Source organism: Bombus vosnesenskii, unplaced genomic scaffold (assembly GCF_011952255.1).
Source record: "Bombus vosnesenskii isolate JDL3184/JDL3185 unplaced genomic scaffold, Bvos_JDL3184-5_v1.1 scf7180000013349, whole genome shotgun sequence".
Taxonomy (NCBI): Eukaryota; Metazoa; Arthropoda; class Insecta; order Hymenoptera; family Apidae; genus Bombus; species Bombus vosnesenskii.
This window is the reverse complement of record NW_022882985.1, coordinates 106,793-131,247: the sequence shown is the minus strand read 5'-3', so window position 1 is coordinate 131,247 and position 24,455 is coordinate 106,793. Positions and strand designations below refer to the sequence as shown.

General features: G+C 37.3%; 1 protein-coding gene across 1 annotated transcript; it reads right to left on the bottom strand.

The window, feature by feature from the left end:
• Positions 1-1,125: 1,125 nt before the first annotated feature.
• On the bottom strand, positions 1,126-15,374 carry LOC117236529 (venom allergen 5.02-like). Its single transcript, XM_033499574.1, has 7 exons — positions 15,053-15,374; positions 7,623-7,744; positions 7,157-7,238; positions 6,149-6,309; positions 5,207-5,307; positions 2,812-2,906; positions 1,126-1,789 (listed from the first exon to the last, which is right to left on the bottom strand). Exons 1-7 carry the CDS (start codon positions 15,156-15,158, stop codon positions 1,743-1,745), a joined length of 714 nt encoding a protein of 237 aa, XP_033355465.1. The 5' UTR covers positions 15,159-15,374; the 3' UTR covers positions 1,126-1,742.
• Positions 15,375-24,455: the final 9,081 nt, after the last annotated feature.

Below are 24,455 nucleotides of genomic sequence, written 5' to 3'. Positions count from 1 at the left end.
AGGCAGCTTTTTAAATTGGAATATTTTGTAGCTGGAGGAAACCGGCTCGCGTTTTTCCACGTTATACCGACAATTAAACGGCTCGAAACGAATTGAATTAATTGAGACAGCTTGGAAAAAAGAATGATCGCCGTGCATGGGTTGTGAAAAAAACCCGAGCGCCGTATCTTTCTGGTCGCGTAAATATTTATACCCGGCGTTTGCAGTTGCAGTCACGTAACGACCGCGATGCAAAATGCATAGGAAGTGTAGGTATCAAATGAGAAGAAACTTGCTAGAATGGTGCACAACTCTCGTTCGCGTAAAATGTTTGATTCCGAAGATGTTCAAATCCTATCGCGAAGATTACACTTTGCTAAAATGGGTAGGAAACGGAAATCGAAAAATTGGAACATAATCGAGGTCGCTTTGGTGGAAGGACTGGTTATTTCTAAGATTACTCCGCACACGTTTCATCTTCGCTTTTAAGATCTTCCATTTTTCTATTCGTGTTATTATTCTCTCGAAGCACCGCGTTAAACATGGATTAGGATAGTTCTTCATTTATTTATTGTCGAAATATTTGTGCCATGTTTACAGAGTATTGACATTGAATAAAGTCATGGAACAAAGGATTAAAAAAATATGTCGAAAAAATTTGTCGATAATGCAAAAGAGTGGATTAACTACGAAAGAGGAAATATTGATGGTTTAAAAAGTTATCAAAAAAATATATAAAAATACAAAGTTATACTACAATTAACATCGATGACTGAGCTCCCTGTTTTTCAATATTATTTTACAGTTTTTATCCTATTTTCAATTTTTTTCATACATATTTTAAATTCCAAAAATGATTCTACTATTGATTTCACAATTGAAACATAATCGTTGCGTTGGTGGGAGGACTGAATATCTTTTATCCCTTTAAAAATCTACCATCTTTCTATTCCTTTTATCGTTCTTTCGTAGCAGGATGTTGAACATGGATTAGAATAGTGATTTTTAATTTGTCTTTATAAAACAGTGTCATCATGATCGTACAACGTCAATACAAGGAAGAAGATTAACGATCAACAAGCAGATATTTTTCATTTAGAAGGATTGTAATTAAAATCAATGATCGAATTCCTCTTTTTTTCAACATTCTTCTACAATTTGTATTTTACTTTTAATTCTTTCCATACATATTTCAAGCTCCGCGAATAATTTTATCGCGAGACTCTCAACATTTACAAGATTACAAATTTCAACGATTTAATTTTTCACTTCTTTCAATATTGAATCGAGGCCACGAGATATTAATATTTACAAAATCCTATTACCCTGGCGGAACGTTACGTATCGATGTTACATATATCGTCACTTCGCAAAGTTGTATTACACGTGATTCGCAATAATCGTTATTACATTCCAGTGAAACACGAAATCGCTTGGTTTTCGCATATTTCAAATATGGATCCTCGTTTAATTTTGCTTTATGTAACAGAACAGATCTGCCAGCGGGATGATCGAATTTCAGCTTAATGAGTTAACGGAAACTCGCGTAATCGTTGGGTAAACCGCACGGAACGATTAGTAAGTACTTATTATTCTAATAACTTTTCTATAGTTTTGGTCTTTACAATCACGGACTATGTTTTAGAGACTAGAATATTCAAGCAAATCAGATAGAACGATCTATCGATCGGCTTCGACGACGCGTGGTCCTTGAAAAACCAATTGAATCACTTGTCTGTTTCTGCATGTGAATATGAAAATCATTAACCATAACTGCACAACGCTCCCAGATAGTAGTAGTGCTCCGCAGCTGAAAACAGGACAACATAAATTCATTGGAGAAATACTAAACCGAAGAGGAATCTAAATAGAAATATAAATCTAAATAGAAATACTAACATTCTCCTTCTTATCATGGTAAATCGTTTGCAAAGATTTTTCACATGTTTATCATTTATTGAATATAAGAGATTTCTATGTCTCGAATATATTAATATTACTTGTGACCGATGTTATAGGTTGTACCAAAAGTTTCTTTCGTTTTATAAGGAAACAATAGATGCACAACATTTTTTGTCTTATATTATTTTATTGAATTACGTATGATCCATTTTGTTTTATTGGAACAAGAGTCTATAGTTGTCTACAATAGTCTCTTGTTCTTATAGAATAAAATGGATCGTACATTTAATAGATTAATTGAATAAATTCGATAAAATAACTTTTCGTGCAACCTAATATTTCACGCGTTCTTTGATCAACAAATTTTAATCGCTTTACTCAATTCGGTGTTAATTTTATCTTTTATTCGCGTCGCAAGAGGATAAGAATGTTTTATCCAATAATTACAAATTTGTTGTTTTAGTAAAGGTAAATGTCTCCGACGTATTTACATAGCTTTCTTCACGCAAGGGTTGACATTACTACGTGGCTTTAAAGTCGCTACGTATTAACAGATTGCGAATGTTTATGCATTTCTGGGCAATTCAACGATGCAAAAATCTACGAAATGCATGCAACGTTAAAAAATGTATGAAATATCCAACGCGGTGTTTATTATAATATTCAGTAGAGAAATGAAATCTTTTTTAAATACGTCCGTAGAAATATAAATACGCGTAAAGGTCCGCACAGTACACAACCACATAGTGTCACTATGATCTACTAACTGTGATCTACATAGTTTGAGTATGATTAAGACCTCTGCAAGATTAACGCTAAATTAATTACTATTATTTACTATTATTATTATAATTACTATTAAAAATAGTCGTTTCTTTCGTTCTGAAATTAATCGCGATAACTGGACAGTAATTATTACGTGAAACTCACAACAAAGGCCAGCGTATCGATTTGAATAAAGCATCCCGTAATTGCCACAGGCAGGCTGGCCCGATTGATACGGTTCAAAGCCGATCACGTTCCCGCTGCAACGTAAAATAAAACGTTAGAAGAAAAACGGTTATGACTGGTCGCCTGAAGCTTCTTCAAATTGTCATAAATTGTTTACAAAGTGCTAGTAGAGTTGTACAGACCTACGGAGAATTATAGAAAGTTACAGTTACGGAGACTTACAAAGAATTATTAGGATTGTGAGATTTATTAGAGTCATTAGTTAGGAAGAGCCGTTATATAGAAGCGAGTTGAAGAAGATAGTTTTCCATAAGCTACTCGAACTCGAGGCATAGAAGTGTAAACTTTGAGTTTTGAGAAGAAATATTCAGATATCGATGGTTCACTGTACAAATGTTCCATGTCCACCTTTTCTGAAATTTGCTGTTTCTGTATGCAACAAATTCTGTTCTTCACTGTCTCTTTAAGTAGCTGTATAAGAATCACATTTATACCTAAGTTGATGATGAAGTTGTCAAATACAATACTTTCGTTTATTGTATTTAGTGTACTATACTGTATTGTACTGTACTGTACTGTGCTATAAGTGTACTATCTGTATAGAAATATCTTCAGGAACCATTTTCTGATCTATATTTGTCACTTTATGTCCCTACAAGGGATCAATGTACAATTGGCAACCAATACTATATAATCGAATTCATTGAAACGTTTGTTTATTTCTTTTACTTGTTTATTTGCTTTTCTCGATAATCCTGAAGATGGACATAGGATATTTGTATTATCATACAGTTTTAACTATTTCTCCTCCTTTCAATCTTTTCGTTTTTGTTGAACTCTCAAAAAAAAAAAAAAAAAAAAAAAAAAGAAAAAATTCAGAAGACTGAAAAGATTCGCTCATACGTCAATCGAGGAAATCTGAAGCATTTTAGGAATGTATTAAAGGTTTTTTCTAAAAATTCAATCGAACCACAGATTCCAGAAAATTGCGTATTCGAGGAGGCCTTTTCACAGTGGAAAAAGGCGGTACAGGCGCGTTCAATTTGTTGACAGTAATAAGCTACCGATCGACGGGAAATACTCGAGAAGCAAGGAAATTTATGGTAGGATTGAATACGCGTGGCGTTTCGTTTGCAAGCCTCCGACTATTTCCTCGAGGAATATCGGGACCAACCCCGATTTTCGTTCCTTTCGCATACTCTCAACTCGATTAAAAATTAACCCATAACAAATACGATCTCTGTCGATTGATATCTTTTTCCACCAGAGGCAAATAAATAATTTTCCATCGATATATTCCAATCTTTATCCAATGTTTTTGGAGCGAAACATTTCCAAATTAGATCGATATAGGGAATAATCTTTTTTGCACCGGATCTTTTTAATTAATAAAATTTAATATTCTTTAATAATTTTAATATTTTTATCCAAAAAAATTATTAATACTCTTCTCCTTCGTTTCTGTTATTAGATTAAATCATCTTAATGTGGCTGGTTGAGAATCATTGTGGTGAAAGTCAATTGATTGCTATTTTTCATAGAATAGTGCTCTATATACAGGGTGGTTGGTAACTGGTGGTACAAGCGGAAAGAGGGTGATTCTACGCGAAAAAAGAAGTCGAAAATATAGAATAACAATTTTTCGTTCGAGGCTTTGTTTTCGAGAAAATCCACTTTGAATTTTCGCTCGGTACGCGTGCACTTTATCGCGTCTCGTTATAACGGATCTCACTGTAGATCGTTGTCTCGATGGAAAAATTAAAAAAAAAAATTTTGTTCTATATTTTCGACTTCTTTTTTCGCGTAGAATCACCCCCTTTCCGCTTGTACCACCAGTTACCAACCACCCTGTATAACGTATAAAAATGTACGTATAAAATATAGTGCTCGATATTATATTTAAAAACAATTATATAAAATAGCGTTCGTTTGTTATTGTAACTGATTAAAGTATGAAGTTACTGAAATGATACTCGTGACGATTGAAATTCATATAAAGACCGTCTTGCTGAAAATCTTCATCGGACAAGCTAGATTTTAATGAGAACCAGCTTCGACAAAGGTTATTTCTCCAGTAGAACCAATCAATTTTCACTCGACGATAATTCAGAGCATAGATTGTTGTTTATGATACTGCTGCCATCTGTCGTAATTCTTGCTTCTACTGTCGAAATACATTGCTACATAAAAATCGAATATTGGAGAAGGATTGGCTTTGTTATTGATCGATAACAATTGAAGCGGCGAGAATAGGCCGAATCAGATCTCGAATTTCGAAAGAGTTTTCTTTCTGGGTCTTCCTTGTTGAAAATTTGCGCTCAAATATCGAATGAAAGCGATTGGCCAAAGGAAATAGGGGAAACAGAATTCTCACCTGGGCCCATAGTTACAGACGTAGTTCTTGGTGTAGCCCCGGGCAGGATCGTAATAGAAGGAGTAGCCACAGCCCACCAGATATGTGTCACCCCAGACAAGCTGCAAGTAATTTAAAACCTACTTCATCCCTTTGCATACTCGAGATTTTTTGCCTAAGGTCTAAGGTCTCCTAGAATCTTTTTCACGAATTTCTCGAATGCTTTCCCTTGATGCTTCCTATTACCTTGCTGGCGCTACAGGTTCTTTCAAATTTTTAAATTATCATGCTCGACAAACTTTTGCTTATGTGATCACGTTTTATTCCTTCATTTATCTACTTTGTTGTCTGTGAGTTAGGTTAGAGTAGTATCTCGCTTGTGCTACAGGTTCTTTCAGTTTTTGGAATATTATACCAGACAAGCTTTTGTTTCATCTTTCTGCGATTACATTTTATTCGTTTATTTATTTTGTTCTATGTTTATTTAATTCGTGAATCAGATTAGTGCGTTATTGGTGCTACAGGTGCTTTCATTTGTTCCATCTAATAGTTGTCCCATTTTGAACTTAATGGTTTGGGGTTTGAATAAAATTTAGAATTTTCAGAAAATCATCATTGGGTTATTCTAATCTTTTTACGATCTTCTGGGCAATGCCAGAGCTTGAGAAACTGAAGTTAATGACATCTAATTTTGGATAGAAAATTCTAATATTTCAAGACATCTTCCATTACAACCGAGCCATCGGCCACTTAAAATATCTTAAGAACTCTCTCCGTTGACGTTAGATTCTCTCAGAAATTTTATTTCCATTTAACGTGTACCATAGCTATAGTGTACTATAGTGGTCTCCCATAATAGTTTCCTGGGACTCACTTTTGCTCGATGAAATCACAGTATAGTGACCTACTATAATGGTTTCAAGGGATCGGATAGGACATCTAAGAGCGGCAAGGACAACTAACCTGAGTGTAATGGCCGGTGGCATCGCTATAGCCTGTTTGATAGTGATGTACCTCGTCGAACCAGCCGTTGATCATCTGGCGCCAGTTTGGCTGGTCGTCGTACGGTCCCGGGGGCCTCGTTGTCCATGCTCGAGCCATATTTTGCCCCACAGAGAACCTGCCTGCAGATCGATCGTCGTTAATCATGATCGATAGTCTGTTTCACTGTGGACCGACAGAGGATCGTACTCTCTGTCGGCTGATTTCTTGTTTCACTAATTTATCGATTGTTCTAAGTTGCGTGGATCATCGCTGTTCAGGCCACGTCAATAATGTCGTGAAAGGGAAAGAAAATCTCTTTTGGATCTGCCGATTTCGATCTGAATTTGTGTTACGAAGAAGGTACACGAAAAGTCTAACATTTATAAGGGGGCCCATTGATCGTAAAAGTTAGGCGAATCGAAATACGCAAGAACATATACAATATGTGTTTGTATGTATGTTCTTTAGAAGTTTAAGCGCCTGAGGATATTTCCTATTTTTAATAAAACTTTGGTTTTTTATCGAGTCAAGTATTAGGTTGAACTATCTTTAATCTTTTCCAATCTTAAAGCAAATGTCACAGTACCTGTCTTAAGATTTTTTGATCTATGATCTTAGAAGATTTTATGGTTATTATATAACAAGAAGTTAGTTACCGAGTTGTCATACTGCTTGTCATTTCTCGTTTAAATAAATCAAGAATTCATATTCGAATAAGCGGATTCAATCGGTTGGAATTCAATCAACCGGTCACTAATTAAAATTTATTTTTGATAAATGAAATTCGCATAAAGGGATCTCTATTATAGCTTTATCAGATGCTTCGAATTGTTAAGTGTGCTGTTGATCAATTGTGATCACGTGACTTGTCTCATGCGGATGCCCTTTTCATGCAAACGCTGCACAGCACAGCGTTGATCTACAGAGTGACTCAAAAGTAGCGTCCTGCTAGTTAAAGCGGTTACAAGTAGTTGTAGATCTACTTACGAACATTCCTTAGATCGTCGTGGATCTCAGCGCACCGATTCGTCCACCTTTGCGCCATGGCAGCCAATTCGTCGTCCCAGATCTGAAAAGAGTCCCTATCTCCTAGTAACAAATTTCCAAATCGAACTCTCGTAAAATCGTTTAAGAAGGCAATTGATTACTAGGCAGCGGATATTTATGCAAATTCGTATTTTTATGAATGTAACTGGAGAAGCAGGACCCGAGCACTGATTTGTTTCACTCGTCAAATATCACAAGGGGTACTACACTTTGGATATTTTATATATTTTAATATATTACGTGTATTCTGCGCATTCTTGCATTAAAATTCTCATAAATGAATAAAAATCTGTAGTTGATCTATCGTAGATTATGTACAGATAGTAGTTCTTTGCAAGAAGATAAAAAGGCGGGGATAGATTGGGGTTAGGTTTGAAGGTTAAGTTCGAATAGTTTTATTTCTTACCATTTCTCTCATATTGGCAGCACTGGGCTGTCCATTGATCTGGCCCAGAGCCACTAGTTGTCTCAAGCGATTATGCTCGTCTAAGATAGTCTGTTTCTCCTCGCAGGATAGATCTGTGGATCCTAGAAATAAATCCATAAGCAATCAAGTAGATCCACTATACGCACCAATCTACGTATCGCTGTAAAATAGTGACAAACTATTTCTAAAGAGACTGCAACTGGTTTTTGTTTTACATTTGAGTGAGATGGTCCGTATGGCCCCACCAAAAACTGAATCTTTTAACTTAATCTTATTAGCTTGAAGGAATCTCTAATCCTGTAAGCATTTTCCGTTTATGGATCAACGGATTATGGATTTCACGGAAAAAGCAGATTCTTCCCATGAACAGTGTCACCCACGAGCTACGTTGGTAGGAGGCTTCCTCCTTCTATCTTCCCCCAGAATTGGAAACTTATAATTTGCTCCGCAGTTTCCATTTTTGTATTTTCCTGTAGCAACAGGTACTAACTGAATTACGAACTCGATTGTTCTGGACATTAGTTAAGACTGGTAAGTTCTCCTACCCTCTGGGCAGTCTACAGATGATCTAACGCTAATAGAATCTTTGGAGAATAGTTAGAGATTGTCCAGAATGATTCAAAGCAACGTTCAAACGATAATATGAACATTCTCTGGTAGATTCTAATTAAGAATTCGAACTTTCAACACTTCGATTGATCGTTTTAGTGTTCTTTTCAACACGTACAGGATGTTTCAAACGTTTTGTGCAATTATTCAAACGTAACGTTAATGTAAGGGATTCTATCGCCTTGTTGAAACTTGTCTTTTTTTTTCCCGCTCAGTCTTTCGTCCATTTTCTTGGCCAGCTGGATTAGCCAACGTGCCGGAAAACTTTCCAGGAATCTGCTTTAACGACGTTCCCTCTGTCTTTCGACAGACAACTTTCCTGCTACCGTATTCTTTCGCCTAATAACTTTTAGCTCCTCTACGAAGACGAGGAATGCAAATGTCTATCCCGCTGGGACGCGAATCGGCAATCGAATTTTCTTCTTGCAGCTCTGGACAATTTTTAGTCACTTTCTCGCCTTACTTTCTCGTTTTACCGATTAGTATCAGGTTATTCAAAAAGTATATTTAGCGTTGTACAGATATTTATGCAAATTTCTATCTTTTAAAATATAATTTAGAAACTAGAACCTGGATAAAAAATTTGGTTTATCCATTAAACATGGCGAAGGGTACTGTACTTTGGTTATTTTGTACAGGGTGATCCCTAATTCATGATGCAAATGGGGTCAAGGAGATTCTATGGAAAAATCGAGAATAATAAAATTACGTTGAAGGCTTCATTTTTTTGGGGGAAAATCGAGCTTGAAAATTTGTGAAGTATTCGTGAATTTGATCAATAGCCGGTCGGACAGGAATAGACAGAAATCGACAGAGGTTATGTTACATTCGAAAATAAGTCGAGAACGAAGTATAAAATTTCATTGTTTAAGGGCAGAAATAGATTTGAATGTATCTTAGTCAAGAAATTTATTAAATAAATTAAATAAATTTTCAAATTCGAATTTCTCGAAAATAAAATCTAAGATAAAGACATTATATTCTACGTATTCGACTTATCTTCACGCGTAGAATAACCTTCTATCGATCTGAATAACCTCCTCTCTAACTGGGAATCGAGCAAATTTACGCATACTTCGGAAATTTTCAAATTCGATTTTTCTCAAAAACTACGCCTGCCACGCAATTTTGTTATTATCGAGTTTCGTCTTATTCCGCAGCCACGGCCCCATTTGTACCACGAATTACGCGCCATCCTGCATTCTTTGCATCTTCGGCACGTTCTGCTCGTCTTTGTATAAAGCTTGGAATTTTCATTAACGTTATAGTTATTAAATTATAGTAGTACTCGACATACCATAGAATGGGTCGAACGTAAATGTAGCGTTCCGCTATCTCGCGTATTGGAATTTGAAATGAAAATATTCGTAGGCGGAATGAGAAGCTGGCAAAATCCGAAATATCGTAATTCGCCGGTGATGCGTGAAACGAGAGTTCAGCACGAGTCGTTCGTTTTGAATAACAATTCGCCGAGCATCTTGGCGTTTATTGCACGCGCGCGCCCACAAATTTACGGATTTCCCGTAATTAACCGGCAACTGCTTTAATTCGCAAATGTAATCGAATCTCGTGGCTGCTCGCACGGCTGAATACGGTATTTTTACCGTCGAATCGATGTTCGCCGTTCTATCGAAATGTAATAGATTCCAATTTTCTCCCCGTAAATAATGTACGAGCTGAATTATTCATGAAGCTAGGTCGGCGCACAGCTGGACGAAAACCGGAGCAATAAAGTTACTTTGCTTCTTCTGTCCCTCTTTTTCCACCTTTATCTCTCCCTTGTCTGTTTAATTACGGCGAATTTGTTCGATACTTCCGGCGATAAAAACAACGGGACTTTACATGAATTTTCTTTAACGTTTCAATTCGTCCCCCTCCTCCTTTTCGTTCTCTTTTTTTAAATACACCTATCCGCCGTGCAAAAGGTTACTCTTACAACACGGATTCGCTGTAACATGGTTGGGGAATTGGGGGATATCCCCGTACAAAACGGCACGTAATGAGAATTTTTAAGTACAGTGTCTTTCATTCGAGTAAGCGCGTGTGCTGTCTCTGATTTTGCCATTCATCACATTTGATCACATTGATGACATTTTGGAACGTACGAAATCTTCGAGTATCGAATTTTTCAATGCGTTTTTAGTTCGTGATTTATCAGGATTTGTCGACTCATGGAAGTGCGAATAGTTTAGAACAAAGGAAAATGAATTCACACGCTACGTTCGAAATGAGCAGTCCAATTGTTATTGATTGTTTTAATAAACATATTTCTCTTAGTTATGAAAACGAAATGGTTTGCTTTTGTTAACTTTTGGAAGCTATTTCTTGTGCTAATTCTTTGTTTCGTATAATACGAATATATTTTAAATGACAACGTGTAATTTTGAATAGATAGTTGTTTCTACTTTCATGTTATTTTGTACTTATTTTTAATTATTTTAGGATAAGTAAAAACATCGGAATTTAAATTTCGATGTGACCTGAACTAAAGAATTAATGTTTCATAGATACCTACGTCTATCGTTATCCGAAAATGAGATTGCGAAATTAATTCTATATCTAGCACGTGTTTTTCTATTTGTTAACTGTCGCGTCGCTCATTTCGATTGCATTTCGAAACTGTGCCGTCGATTTTCCCGCCATTTTCACCGAGCAAATATTCGGCTAATTTCGCCTCTTAATAGACACGTTTCCTTTTTTACGACGAGTCCTATATTCTCGGCTTTGCCGTAACGACCTGAAATTATTGAAATTTCGAATAGTGGCACGTTCGCTGTACAACATCGGGTTACCACGGAAATTAAAATAATTTTCTTTCTTTCCATTTCCTCCAATTTTCCGCGTTTTCGTCGTTGGAGAGCATCAAAGTTACTAGAAAACGAAAAGAACAAAGAAACAATACGCAACGATAGATATATATATATGTCATATGATATCACATAACATATTCATGTAATATAATTATATTATATAATATACATTTAATGATATATTTATACCAATGAAAGTTTTCCATCCAAGAGTTAATCTCTATAAACGATTAATTGTTTCATAATCTTCAGTCATTTTGTCACTAAAAATTGATTTCCTTTGTCGTTCTATTTAATATTTGATTGACATTTAATTAGAATACCCACGTCACACGATCAGAGCTATAGAAACGACGAGGCTCGAGTATTATTACGTAAAATCGGTAGAAATAAAAAACGATCTAGCGCGACGGCGGATCAGTTGGCAGCACTGGGCGCGGGTTGGTTTCTTTTTGCAGCGGAAATGAGCAGGGCTTGGTTGGTACGTAACGATTCGACCGACACCTGCTAACTCCATTCTCTTGTCGTAGCGCCTGGTTAAATGGATTTCGTGGGAATGGACTTGCCAGCTTGTTAAATAAATAGTCCCTGGCTGCTGGCCTCCATTCAAAGTTTCCCAGTTATTTCCATTCCTTCAAGGGAAGGCCTGCCCGATCACTCGACCGTCTCAGTCGATAATTACTCTTGAAATACCGATTCTCCCCGCGACTTTGTTGCCTTTTCCCTCCAATTTTAAATCTTCGTTACTAGAAGAACAATTTTTTAAACCTAAATTCCCTCTTTCTCTCTACATTTTTTACAGCTTTCCCGTCGCATTTGCCATAGGTATTTTTCTATCTTAAGAACTATAGCGCGATGCCGATATAGTGCGATTAGAAATTTGGATGCCCGAGAGCGGACAAATTTGGTACTTTTTCATTATGCTTCATTTTTCTCTAGATAAATAAATATCCCTATGACAAATATAACATTCGTTTCATCGCTATTCCATGTATTTTCTCTCGAACCTTTCTTTCCTACCAACCAAAGCCTTTCTCAACTTTGTCACTTTTTGACACCCCCCCCCCCTTTCTCTTTCCCCTAGACAAATATCCCCACGACCGAAATAATATTCTTCTCTTCGCTTTCTCTCCTTTTCCTATTTTCTATCGAATTTTTCTTGGCAAATAAAATCGTTCTCATTTTGCAGCTTTTTAATCGAAACAATAGAGGCTGCGGGGCAGCGTCCCGACCGGACCGGAAACGAGCCGTTGGAATTGAGGGCAAGGGAAGGAAAAGAGCACGGCGCGTCTCTGCGAAATTTCGAATTCGGTGCACAGTTTCCCGATGCTCGTTCTCAATGGGAATATTCACGAGCGGAACGAGATACGCGATCGTTGAACGAACTTGACTAATTGCCGACTGGAAACTGTTATTCAACGGAGACCGAGCGGTGCGCCTGACGCACCGCACGAACAAAGGAACTTGCTTTTTCCGCGGTAATTGGAGGATCCCTGCTTTGAGAACATTTAAAATGCCCAAGGTGCGGAACAATTACGCGGCCAGAGGAAAAAAAGAAGAGACGTTGAAAAATGGAAAAGAGGTCGAAGAAACGAACTTATCGGTTCTCGTCGAATGGTATCGTTATCTACCAGAACCAATCGGAAATTAATTCGGTCGTTTAACTGTCCAGTATCGTAAATATACATGCTCTGTCCATAAATCACCGGACAATTACTCATTTCTAACAAAATGGTTGTTAGAACGATGCAACGTAAATACAATTTGCCGGCGTCGTGCAGTTGTTTCATTTTGTGAGATGTATAGCCACTCTACGATAATATCCGAACATTGAATTGGATACGTACACGTATACGATAATAATAATTATTATAATATAATAATAATAATTTACGAACGGTACTCTACACCAATTTCGATGACCTTGAAATACACGGTCAGGGACACGATTCTGAATAACTTTTCCCTATACGCGTTATCGTCGCTTGACCTTAGTTTTCGAGGTATAGGCAAAAATATTTCATTGACCGTTACCAATATAATAAAAAATTGTTAGTATGGCGAAAGTTACCAAAATTCATAGCGTATGAATTTTAAACTTTCTTTCGTCCGTTACTGTATATAGCAAATTATCAAAACTATATTAGAAAAATATAACGAAATTATATCGATGATTATATTAAATTGAACAATAAAGTAACTTGTTCTCTGTTGATCTGTTCAAAGGAGTCGAGGCACGGTTCACCGAGGCAACGCAAGACCACCACGTGTCCATCGTCACAGGACAAAAATTGTTGCAATTTGGATGGCACGTTCTACCCCATCTACCATACTCTCCTGATCTTGCACGCTCAGATCATCGCTTATTTCGCTCGTTAGAAAAATACTTCAACAATGAGAACTTGCCTTCTTTGGAAGATTGCAAAAACGAATTGGTACGTTTCTTTTCCTCGCAAGACTAAGCAATTCTACGCCGATGGAATAACGAAGTTCGCCACAATAATGGCGAAAAGTCATGGAAAAGAACGATGCGTACGTTGGTTGGAAACGATACACGTAAAGGAAAAATCACGCGCTTCAGTTTGACCGTATAAACGGAACGAACATTCTCGAATCAACAATTGCAGATAAATGAAAAATAAAATCGTATTGAAAACCTAGATGAAGCGTTAAAAATGCAGCGTGTAGTTGCATTTCATGACTGGAGCTTGAAATGACTTAATTATAGCTGAACGACAGTTAAGGATACTTAAAAGTTGCTTATGCCTAGTCACGTTCTTATCGCGCTTGCTGAAGAGCGTTAGACGAACTGGAAATCACGGTACACGGTTCCGTGGCGATTATTCAAATCGTGCTTCTCGACGAGATGAATCACCTGCACTAGAAATCCACGTGCCACGAACAAAGCGTTAAAACTGTGGAACAGAGGCAAGTGCAAAGATCGAACCAACGCTTTCCGGAGCGAATTCTTCGACCCTTACGCAAACCTCTGTGGTTAAACGAGCGTAGAATGAAGAAATTATTTCGTGACCACTGGGACGTTGATTGTTCCAGATTTTTTCTCTAACGATAGAATGGCTAATTCTTTTCTATAGAAGATTTTGGAATTTTGTGGTCTTTTATGTTAATTCTCATTGCTCTCGGCTACCAAAGATTCGTTGCTTCTTTTATTTCGTATTTTTCTGATTTTTCTCACACAATTAATTATCAATCGTTAAATTAATACGATTAATTTTGAAAATTTAATTAATTTGCACTTTGTCTAATTTTTGACTGCAAGCTCTCCAATTTCTAATTTCTTCAATGGGCCATTCATTGATTTAGAGTTTTCCACCTTCTGATTTCGTATTAATTTTTCTTAATTGCTTATTACCTAATGTACCGTTTCCGTAGTTTGCTAGTCCTAAATTTTTTGTTAATTCGTCAATCTCGAATTTCTTTTATTACTTCCCTGCCGAGTTTCTAATTTTCCTAATCTCATTTTCTAATGCTCAATTTCTATAACCCTCTAACTTTTCTAATCTCCTAATCCTTTATGCCTGATTTTCAATTTCCCTAATTTTACATATCCTAATTTCCAATTGCTCTGATTTCTATTTTACTTAATCACATATGTCCCAATTTCTTCAGTTTCCCATTTCCTCGTGTCAAGTTTCCAATTTTCCCTTTCCTGAACTTCTAATTTTCATTTTCCCTGACTTTCCATACCCCAATCTCCAATTACTCTTAATTCCACATTACGCAACTATATATGCTACAATTTCCCATTTTCTCGTGCCAATGTTTCCAGTTTTCCCTTTTCTCGATTTCTAATCCTCATTCTCCCTGACTTTCCACGTCCCAATTTCCAATTACTCTGATTTCCACATCGCCTAATTACATACATACGCTCCAATTCCCAAATTTTCATAATTCCATTTTTAACATAACATGCAATAAAATCTTTACCAATTCACTACCGCTAATAAAATCTGAATTATAATCACTTACTCATCATAGTTTTTCCGGAGCACGATGGCCACAGATTGTTGGCGGAGGCCACGGAGACCACGGTCAAGATCAACGTCAGTTGCCTGGCATTTCTATCGAGCATCATCTTCTTCAATTGTTAACTCGCGTCCGGCAGCAGGCGATTCGGATTTTCCCGCGTTGTACAACGAAAATTGATGCGTAAGTCGATAAAATACGTATGGTTGGCTTAAATACGTGAACATAGGTCAATCGAACTATAAAATCGGCCGATTGACCGGTGAGAACCGGTCGTCGGAAGCAGACGGACTAATAGCTTAGCACGGTCGTGCGACTGCCTTTATATTCACCTGTCTCATGGCTTGGACCGTGTAATTGTTCGCGCTACCAGTTTACATGGTGGGGACCGGTTGCATAGGTCAGGGTGACTGGTTTCAAGGCCATCGAGGGAGCAGCTTTTTGTTTAACAGATCGGCGGAAGATTAACAATATCCTGACAATTTTCAGTCGTAGAGAATTAAATATCAGTTAAGCGGGTATTAGAAAGGTAGGATCAAAGCCAGTCAGATTTCGATTCCATTCGACTTAAGGTCAATGTCAGGTTTAACCATGCTACGCGATCATCGAATTTTTACCTTTCAATTCGGCTTTCATTTTAGCAAACGAAAAAGATTCGCAATGTTTTAAGACGATACTTCATCGCGCAATTGAAACGAGGAAGGATACGTACCGATAAGAATGTTGCCATGTTTTCTTCAAACTTGAGATACTTTTTAACGCTGGAAAAATAAAATTCAGCCGGAAATGGCAAGATCCAGAGAACAGGATTAGCAATTGGATCTATGTGTACTTCTAGATCCGAGTCTACGTTAGATTCTACGAGAGTTAGGTCTAGGTGTAGGTCTACGTCTAGTTCAGTTTATAGCTCTCAGCTTCACGAACCGATATGGCAGCTATAAACAATTATTCACCACTCGCTCTCAGCACATTTATGAGTCTATGTATGATCATTGAATAAGCGCTCGAAACTTACGCTTGCGTCCAATGCTATCTTCATGCGTGGACTTACAATTAGAGATAAGGATGAAAAACAGTAACGACAAAATGCTTTTTGCCATTCAAGTTCAGCCGTACCATTCAGAATTATCGGATTTTCCCTCTCACGAGTCTGCGGTTCAGCACACGTGATTTAACACACACTCGGACAAATCGCGATGTTCTCGAGCAATGAATTTTAAAAATGTAATCTCCTCGTCTCGATCGTAGAATAATTTCACGTGTAATCGATGCATTTTCTTAGTCGACCGAGATTCAGGTTAGATTTCATCCAGGCTGCAGTTAGACCAAAAAGTAGAACCTTGAGATAGGTTTGGATTAGATTTGAGTTATGCACGAGCTGTAGACTTCAGTTAGCTTTGGGTGACGCTTTAGTCAAATCAGGATTTTGGTCACGTTTTTATTAAATCTGACTTGGGCAAGGATTATATCACTGTCAGGTGTGATCCAGGATTCGATTATACCTGAGTTACGTCAGGATTTGGGTTATGTTTATATCAGCTCCGAACTGGCTAAACGTCGCTATTAAAACGGCCAATTTTTCCCTGCGACGTTCACTTGCGGAATTTATCACTTTTCCAGCGGACTGAATTTTTCCCATCAACTTTTCTACTAAACTAACCGACATACGCGCGCAGAACGTATTTCTACAATTGTCGTTGCGGCTCGCGTCTACGTATCGTAGGATTAACAACGTCTCCACTGATTCGCTCTCCAGTTGATACATCCGCAAGCGAAGATAGACAAGTTTGAAATTTCCGAAAGGATGCCGTGCTCCCCTACAAACGCAGTGATTATTTCCAGCTGTCTAATTGAATCGGCGAGTTGAAGAACAGCGCGTATTCGAAAGCCACGTTTTCAGACATTTCGACGAATAGCGTTAGTTTTGCCTTTTATCGTCAACGCTGTTAATTTTACAGTGCTCTCCCAATGCAAATACGGTCATGCCAACTCAGACGAACGTTCATGTCTGTCTACCTGTGGTTCAACGTTATTCCTAAGTCTCTTACGATTCAAATAAAACCATTAGACCCGTGCTGTTGCCGAGCTCGACACATGTTGCAGTTAGGAAATTAAAGAAAATAATACAGTGGTAAAAGATACTACTTAAAGCAAACTCATCATGCCGTTAAGAGAATTTTAGTCGTCGTCGTCCTGTCTGCGAACAGCAGCCTTCCCTCAACAAATTTCTCGATAGAACGTCAATTGTTCGTTTGATGTTCTTAACGTGCTTCGTTAACTTGTTCACATTTTGTTAAACTCAAACGACTATCATATATCGTCTATGTATTTCTAGAGTAATTTTTCGCATTGGCGTGTAGTTTCACGCGTTTACACTTCGATTTTAATATTTCTCGAAAGTGTCTAATTCGGGAGTTCTGCTGTTCATCGACTCATCCGATCGATTCTCTTTAATCAAATATAGCCTGCTGACAACTATCTTCTCGCAAATCTCTATGTAACTTTCTAAATGTCTCATGAATAATAATTTCCTGTATGAAGCTTTAATGGTCGACTTTTGATCAGCTGCTGGAATGTTTAAGTAATTATTGAAAGCATGCGTCTAACAGTTAATTAGTGCGTAAAATAATTCATTTCGATAAGGTTTGCGATGCTTTTAAGCGTTAATTATTTATCGATGTTCCAGAACGTATACGCGCGGACCACGAAACGTCTGTCCTTTTCCCTTCTCTCTTTCTTTTTTCTTTTAAATGGAATAAAGTTTCGAATAGGTGTATCGACCGGTTCTAGCGATCGACGTTGGGAGCCAGCAGACTGCCAGGCTCCAGAATCTCGAATGAATTATTCCTCGCGAAGCTGTTTCTCCGAAACGATTAGGTATTCCAGTCATTTGCATGTCCAGACTTTGGTCTCCATTATTTTTTACTTAATTCCGAAACGAATCCACGATTTATAATACTCTGAGACAATTTCTTCCGAAAACCAGTTCACAGCCGTGTCTTCCCTTTCTTCCATCAACAAAAAGACACGAGCGAATTTTTTCTCGCAAAATTTCGTATTCCCTGGAAGAGTTTCAGAGGTATTTTTCTTCGCTTGAAAAATCTCACTCTGCGTAGAGGCAATTTTAAACGCTAGGAGAGAATTTTGCCGAATCTTTATGGGCAAATCGTTAAGATAAATGGCAGGAAGCTAATGCGCTATCGATCAACGTTCTAAGAGTTTCTACGCGTTTGACAAAATCTACGATATTTGCTAAATGTAAATATGGTTCGTGATCGATGAAAGTACGTTGCTCGTTTCGGTTTCGATTCGCCGGGACATTCGTGAGAATTAATAGCAGTGAAATAATTTTCTGTCATAACGTTGAAAATAAAATAGAGATATCGATGTTTCGAATGGATTGGATCAGGCGTCCAAATACTTATACACGGTTGTATATATTATACGAAACATTCTGAAATCTCGTTAGCACTGTGGCGAGACACGAGTATCGCGATTGTAACAGTAAAGTTTGAAAGCAATTCGAAGATGTGTACGGAATTTACAAGACATTTATTGCAAACGTACAGTTAGTAAAAAAATTAGTAGAAATTACGAAACGTTCGAATTTTGAAGCATCCGATTAGCATGGTCTAAAAAAGATGGTCTCGTTAAATTATTATTTTAATTATTAATATAGCGAATAATCGATCGTTCCAATATCTTTTTCTTACTATTTCCCAACTTCTATGCACGTTTTCAAATTCGTTAAAAATTTGTCCGACATCGGTCATAGTCTTGCCTCGTTACAGTGCTAATGAAGCTTCAGAATGCTTTGTACAGTATACGCATAAAGAGTTCCTAACGGTGTTCCAATATTTCCCTCAGCCACGGTATATGCATTTTCAGACCGCTTTCAAATTTTACTACCGCAATCACCATAGTCTCTCGTTACAGCGTCGATGAAGTTTTAAAATGTTTTCTACAATGCACGCTGAACGAGTTGCCGAAAGTGTACGAATACTTTCGCCGGCCACCGTGTATACGTCTTTCGACTGGCTTCATATTTTACTATTATAATCACGATAAGCTCTGGTGCCAGTGAAACTTCGAAATGTCTCGTATAGTATACGCGTGAAGAGTTGCCAACAGCGTCGGAATATTTCCTCGAGCCACAGTATACACGTTTTTAGATTCGTTTCAAATTCGACCATTACATAATCAAGATAGTCATCTTGCACGACAGTGGCAAGGAAATTTTAAATGTTTCGTATAACGGACAGAGTATGTTCGTAGAAAGATTTCCGTGCCAGCTAACTGTGGCAACAGTTTTGCCAGCTATTGCGGATATTTTAAATGTTGAACGTGAGATAGAGCGAGCGGTTTGTTAAACCGAAAGTTAGCACGAAATGATTTATTTCGCCTCGAACGTGCGAAAAGCGACGCTGCTAGCGAATGCACGGCGCATCAGGCCCGTGCACTTTGGAATGCAAATTCCTCCGCCACTTTGCGCGCCACCGAGAAAATTTTCTCCCGTGGTACGTGCCCTGAGTTTCGCCTTGTCTACTTCGATTTATCTCCCGCGAACGCCTCTATCGCTACTCTGTCCTCCGGCTTCTCGGAACAGCGAAGAAAAAATATAACAGTGGCGTAGAATTTCATTCCCTTTCAGTTCCATTTTCGAGCGCAGCAACCTTTCTCTCGGGATTCCACGTCAGTTTCGTGCGTTGAAATTTTCGAGAGTCGACGAAGAATACGGAAGAATTTAGGAGCGAGTGAGTTCAGACTCGTCATTCGTTACCTTTACGTCTTGATGGTAAATTTCTTACAGCGATCAGGATAAAGTAAATCTCACGGACTGAAGGATTCTCAACGAGTAACTTGGATAACGAGTGTTGTAATATTTTGGACAAAATTAAAAGGTTTGGCTGTGGTATGTTTCAATCTGTTACAGCACTAGCGACAAGATATAAACGGTGAATGTTTGAAGGAAGATTCGAGCATTCAAGGCAGTAGAATTTTGGAACGATGCAAGATTTTGTAATTTTATTCAAGCCCCATTTAAAAATACACCGGTGACCTTAAAATCTAGCGAAATACGAGCCGCAGAAAAATGTCAGGCTCACCGTCGTATCTGCTCCTCAAAATCAAATAAATGTTTCTCGTATTTGTTCCCATCATCGATAATACGAAATGTCTCAAGTCAGCTGAGACGTGCTGCATATAAAATTACAGGGAATCTCTAAATAAAGAAACTTTTATTCGAATGAGTTAACAGGTTGAAAGATCAGGTTCTGTCGTTCATGATTCACGAAACTCTATTCGCTAAGCTAATCGCTTTACCACGAGTTTGAGTATGACGCAACTTGGCGGACCTAGCAAAGGCCAATCGGAATTTTTGTGCGATTTCTCGAGCGATCCCAAGTTTCCACTAACTTTTCGACCAAACGAACATAGAAGAGGAAGAATCATCAACTGGTTGGCAGTAACGCAATCGGGTTATCGATCAGGTTCTAAAAATATCCGATAGTTAAATGTGGTTTGCCGTGTTATAACGGGTTTCGCGGACCACTTGTCCTTGTTTCAATGAAGAAGTCGTGTTGCCCGATGGAAACGGTCAAAGAGGAAGCTGATCCAGAGGAATCCTCAACCTTCTTCTCTCGGTAAGTGTCAAATCGATTTTTCTTTTTTAATTACAACCTTGCATCCGGCATTTCCTCTGCCATTTTTAAACAATTTCAGCCGATACTCTGGAATTTGGCTGCTGTCCGATTTTCTTCAATCTTCGGTATACACAGGGTGGTTGGTAACTGGCGGTACAAGCGGAAAGGGGGTGATTCTACGCGAAAAAAGAAGTCGAAAATATAGAATAACAATTTTTCGTTCGAGGCTCTGTTTTCGAGAAAATCGACTTTGAATTTTCGCTCGGTACGCGTGCACTTTATCGCGTCTCGTTATGACGGATCGTTGTCTCGATGGAAAAATTAAAAAAAAAATTTTTTATTCTATATTTTCGACTTCTTTTTTCGCGTAGAATCACCCCCTTTCCGCTTGCACCACCAGTTACCAACCACCCTGTATAAAAAGGGTTATTTAAAGGGGTAGAATATTATGAGAAAATTGTTGCAAACAATTCTGCAGATTGAGTGGTAGAAAGTAAACAGCAAATGGCTAAAAAATAAGTTTAACGTAAGATTTATTAATATTGAATTGGAATGACGAAAGATAATAAATAGAGAATAAAGAAAAGAATGGAACTTACTGGCCATTTGGCTCGCTGTCGGATAAAGAGAAAAAACTTGTTGGAGTGTGTTCACGCTCTTTATTCTTTACAAAGATTTATCACCGCTGCTGATGCTTGCTTCCGTATTGAATGAATTTTCTAATAAAAAACGACAAAATTGAGTCTTAGATTAGGTTCAGGTTTAGTTGTAGTATAAAGTAAAACATATTTACAACACTTTTTTTAATGATTCCTAAATTGATTTTCTAAATATCGATACTGATACCTGCTGGACCATTAAACGAGTTCCCAGATAGAAATGACAAAATATAACACGAGTTTTAGGTTAGGTTTAGGTTTAGGTTCAGTAAGGTTAGAATCACTCAGAATTGTTTGCAGTATCTTCTTCCGTGACATTTTATCTTTTTAAATATCTACACTGTCACTTGATCACACACTAAACGAATTTTCAAATAAAAATGAAGAAGTTATATAGTTAGTTTTAGGTTAGCTTTGAGTTTAGTTATAATGTATGGAATTGAAGGTACATAAAGTTGCGTACGACGATTTTTTAAATGATATTGTACCCTTTGAATAGCCACGTTCGATATACCGTAGTCTAAGAAAAAATCGAAATTGTACAGTATTAACCGATTTCACTTAATTTTTCTCGTGCGATTTTAAATTCCAAGCATAAAAATGCATTATTCTCTTTTTCTATCGTTAACGAAGAATGGCACGTCTATCGACTTCATATCGGATATAAAATCGATTTCCAAGGTAGAAGCGAGGATTGGCTGCACTCTTTTATCGAAAAATAAAAGTTCTACGACTTGTCATCCAACGTCTCGAAACGATCTGAATAAAAATCGACGAGTATAGGTTACCAACTTTCTTGTCTCTTCTTTTTCTATTTTCCTTCAAGCTACAGTGGCGTGCAAAAATTTCCAGATAAATTTTTCGCTCTATATTCGAAGAGCGACATCTAATATAATTTTAAGTAATATTGGGTATAAGAGTGTGATAAGTAAAAGAATACATATACTACACGTACACATGATACATACACATACGATACACGAACGTTATATTGTCTAGCTATACAGGGTGGTCCATAAGTCACTTGCTCGGTTTAAAATCTTATAACCTCTTCTCTATCGTATACCTGTAAATTTTTGTTTCAGATTCGTGAAGTCTGTTTCTTTGGAAATTTGTAACAGGAATATTTATAACGGAGCAACGAATAAAAATAAGCGAATTTTATTTTCGAAATCAATGTTCCATCTTTCCAACGCTGTTCCAACGAAAAATGTCACGCTTTTTCACCCGGATAAATATATTAATGAAGAAGATACCAAGTTCTGGGTCATCGAAAACTCAAAAAATTGTTCATCAATTGCTGTTTATTATTACGTCGCAAAGAGTAATCGGACCTTCTTTTTTTTTTCAGAATTTTCACTCGCTGCTCCATTGTGGATTTTTTCCATTATAAATTTCCAAGAAACCAAACTTTGCAAATCTGGGGCAAAAATTTAGAAAGATTTAAAAAGATACTGAGGAAGATTTAAGAAGAAAAATAAAGTTATACAACTTTTAAATGGAAAAATGTCTCACGAGCCTGTATCAGATGTATAATATCCCTTAAAATTCTTTATGAAAATTTAACTGGCCGGAAACTTTTCCACGCCACTGTATTTCCAACATTTTACAAATTTTCTATCGTGAATTTAGCGTCGTTTTTGTACGATGTTTTTAATAAACCTTCCTTGTCCTCGCAGGCTCCTTAAATCAGCGTCCTAATTCCAGCTCGTCAGAAGTTCGTTAATTAGGGCCCTCCCCCTCCCTCTAATTGGACAGGCGTTAATCAAGGATTGTTAATTAGCCTCTTAATAATCAGGTCTTCCTTGGCTGGCGTTTAATTAAGGCCTCGTTAATTCGAATTTTCGTTTGCGTCAGGTTAATCGGCATTCATTAATCAGGTTTCTGATAACAATTGAAATTTCAAGTGGAATACGGACGCGATTCCATTCCAACTTCGTCAATTTCGCAATCGATTATCGATCGCGATCTCTCGTATTAAAATGGACATACAAATGAGAAAGTACGAGATGCTATTAAAAAGAAACCGGGCTGGTTTTATAAATACTTATTAATTATTCAACGAATATTTTATAAATATTATCAAAGTCCCAATCTAAACTTGATTACCGTCTCCTTCAAAATAATCCTTTTCTGCGTTGGTATAGCGATCAGATTGACTCTCACATGTCTCAAATAATTTTCGAAAATTATTTTGCCCATCTACGTTAACAGTCTGTTCTTCAGAGAGCAGCGCTTACCAGATAAATTAAAGCGCGGAGCTTAAATTTCAATTTTCGAAATAAGAACAGGTCGTAAGGGGCTGAATCTGCCAAACCTACGAACAAATACCTTGTGGATTCAGTCCCTTGTTTCTATTTCTCAAAATGAAATTGGAGCTCAAGGCACGACATTTCGACATTTTATAAACTTTTATAACAAACAAACATTTTACAAGCTTTTATAAACTCAGACCGATTTCTATTAAACACTTTTATGGGTTGCCCGGGAAGTTCGTTCCGATTTTTAAGGAATTTGATCGACATAAGGAATCATATTGAAAAGCTTTTCGACGAAAAATCTGAGAGGTTCTTGAAGGATGGAACGTTCGAGTGGCGCGAAAGATGGAGAAAGGTTGTGGAACAAAATGACACCTATATATATAATTCAATAGATGCATATCGAATCGAAATGTAAATCGGAACGAACTTTCCCAGCGACCAATAGCACCTCGTACACTTGACAAATTTCCAAACTCGATTTTCCTGAAAACGAAGCGTCATATGAAAAGATTTTGTATTATATTTTCTTCTTATTTTTTCACAAGGAATCACCTAGTGCCCGCCTGTACACGTCGTTGTCGTTGAAGCTTGTGTAATTATTTGGCTATTCGTTAGGGAGGAAGTGGAGGACCGGAAGTGAAAGGTGGAGGAAGTCCTCGAACTTGTAGTAATCGTCGTATCGTTTATTTCATTGTAACTACATTAATTTCTCTTATACATAGCATCATTTCTCTGCTCTCTTCCTCTTTCATTTTTTTTTCTTTTTTTTTTCTTTTTCTTTTTGGTTTGGTTTCGATTTAATCATTACGTACAACGGTGTGTAACATTTATAATATCTTTATCT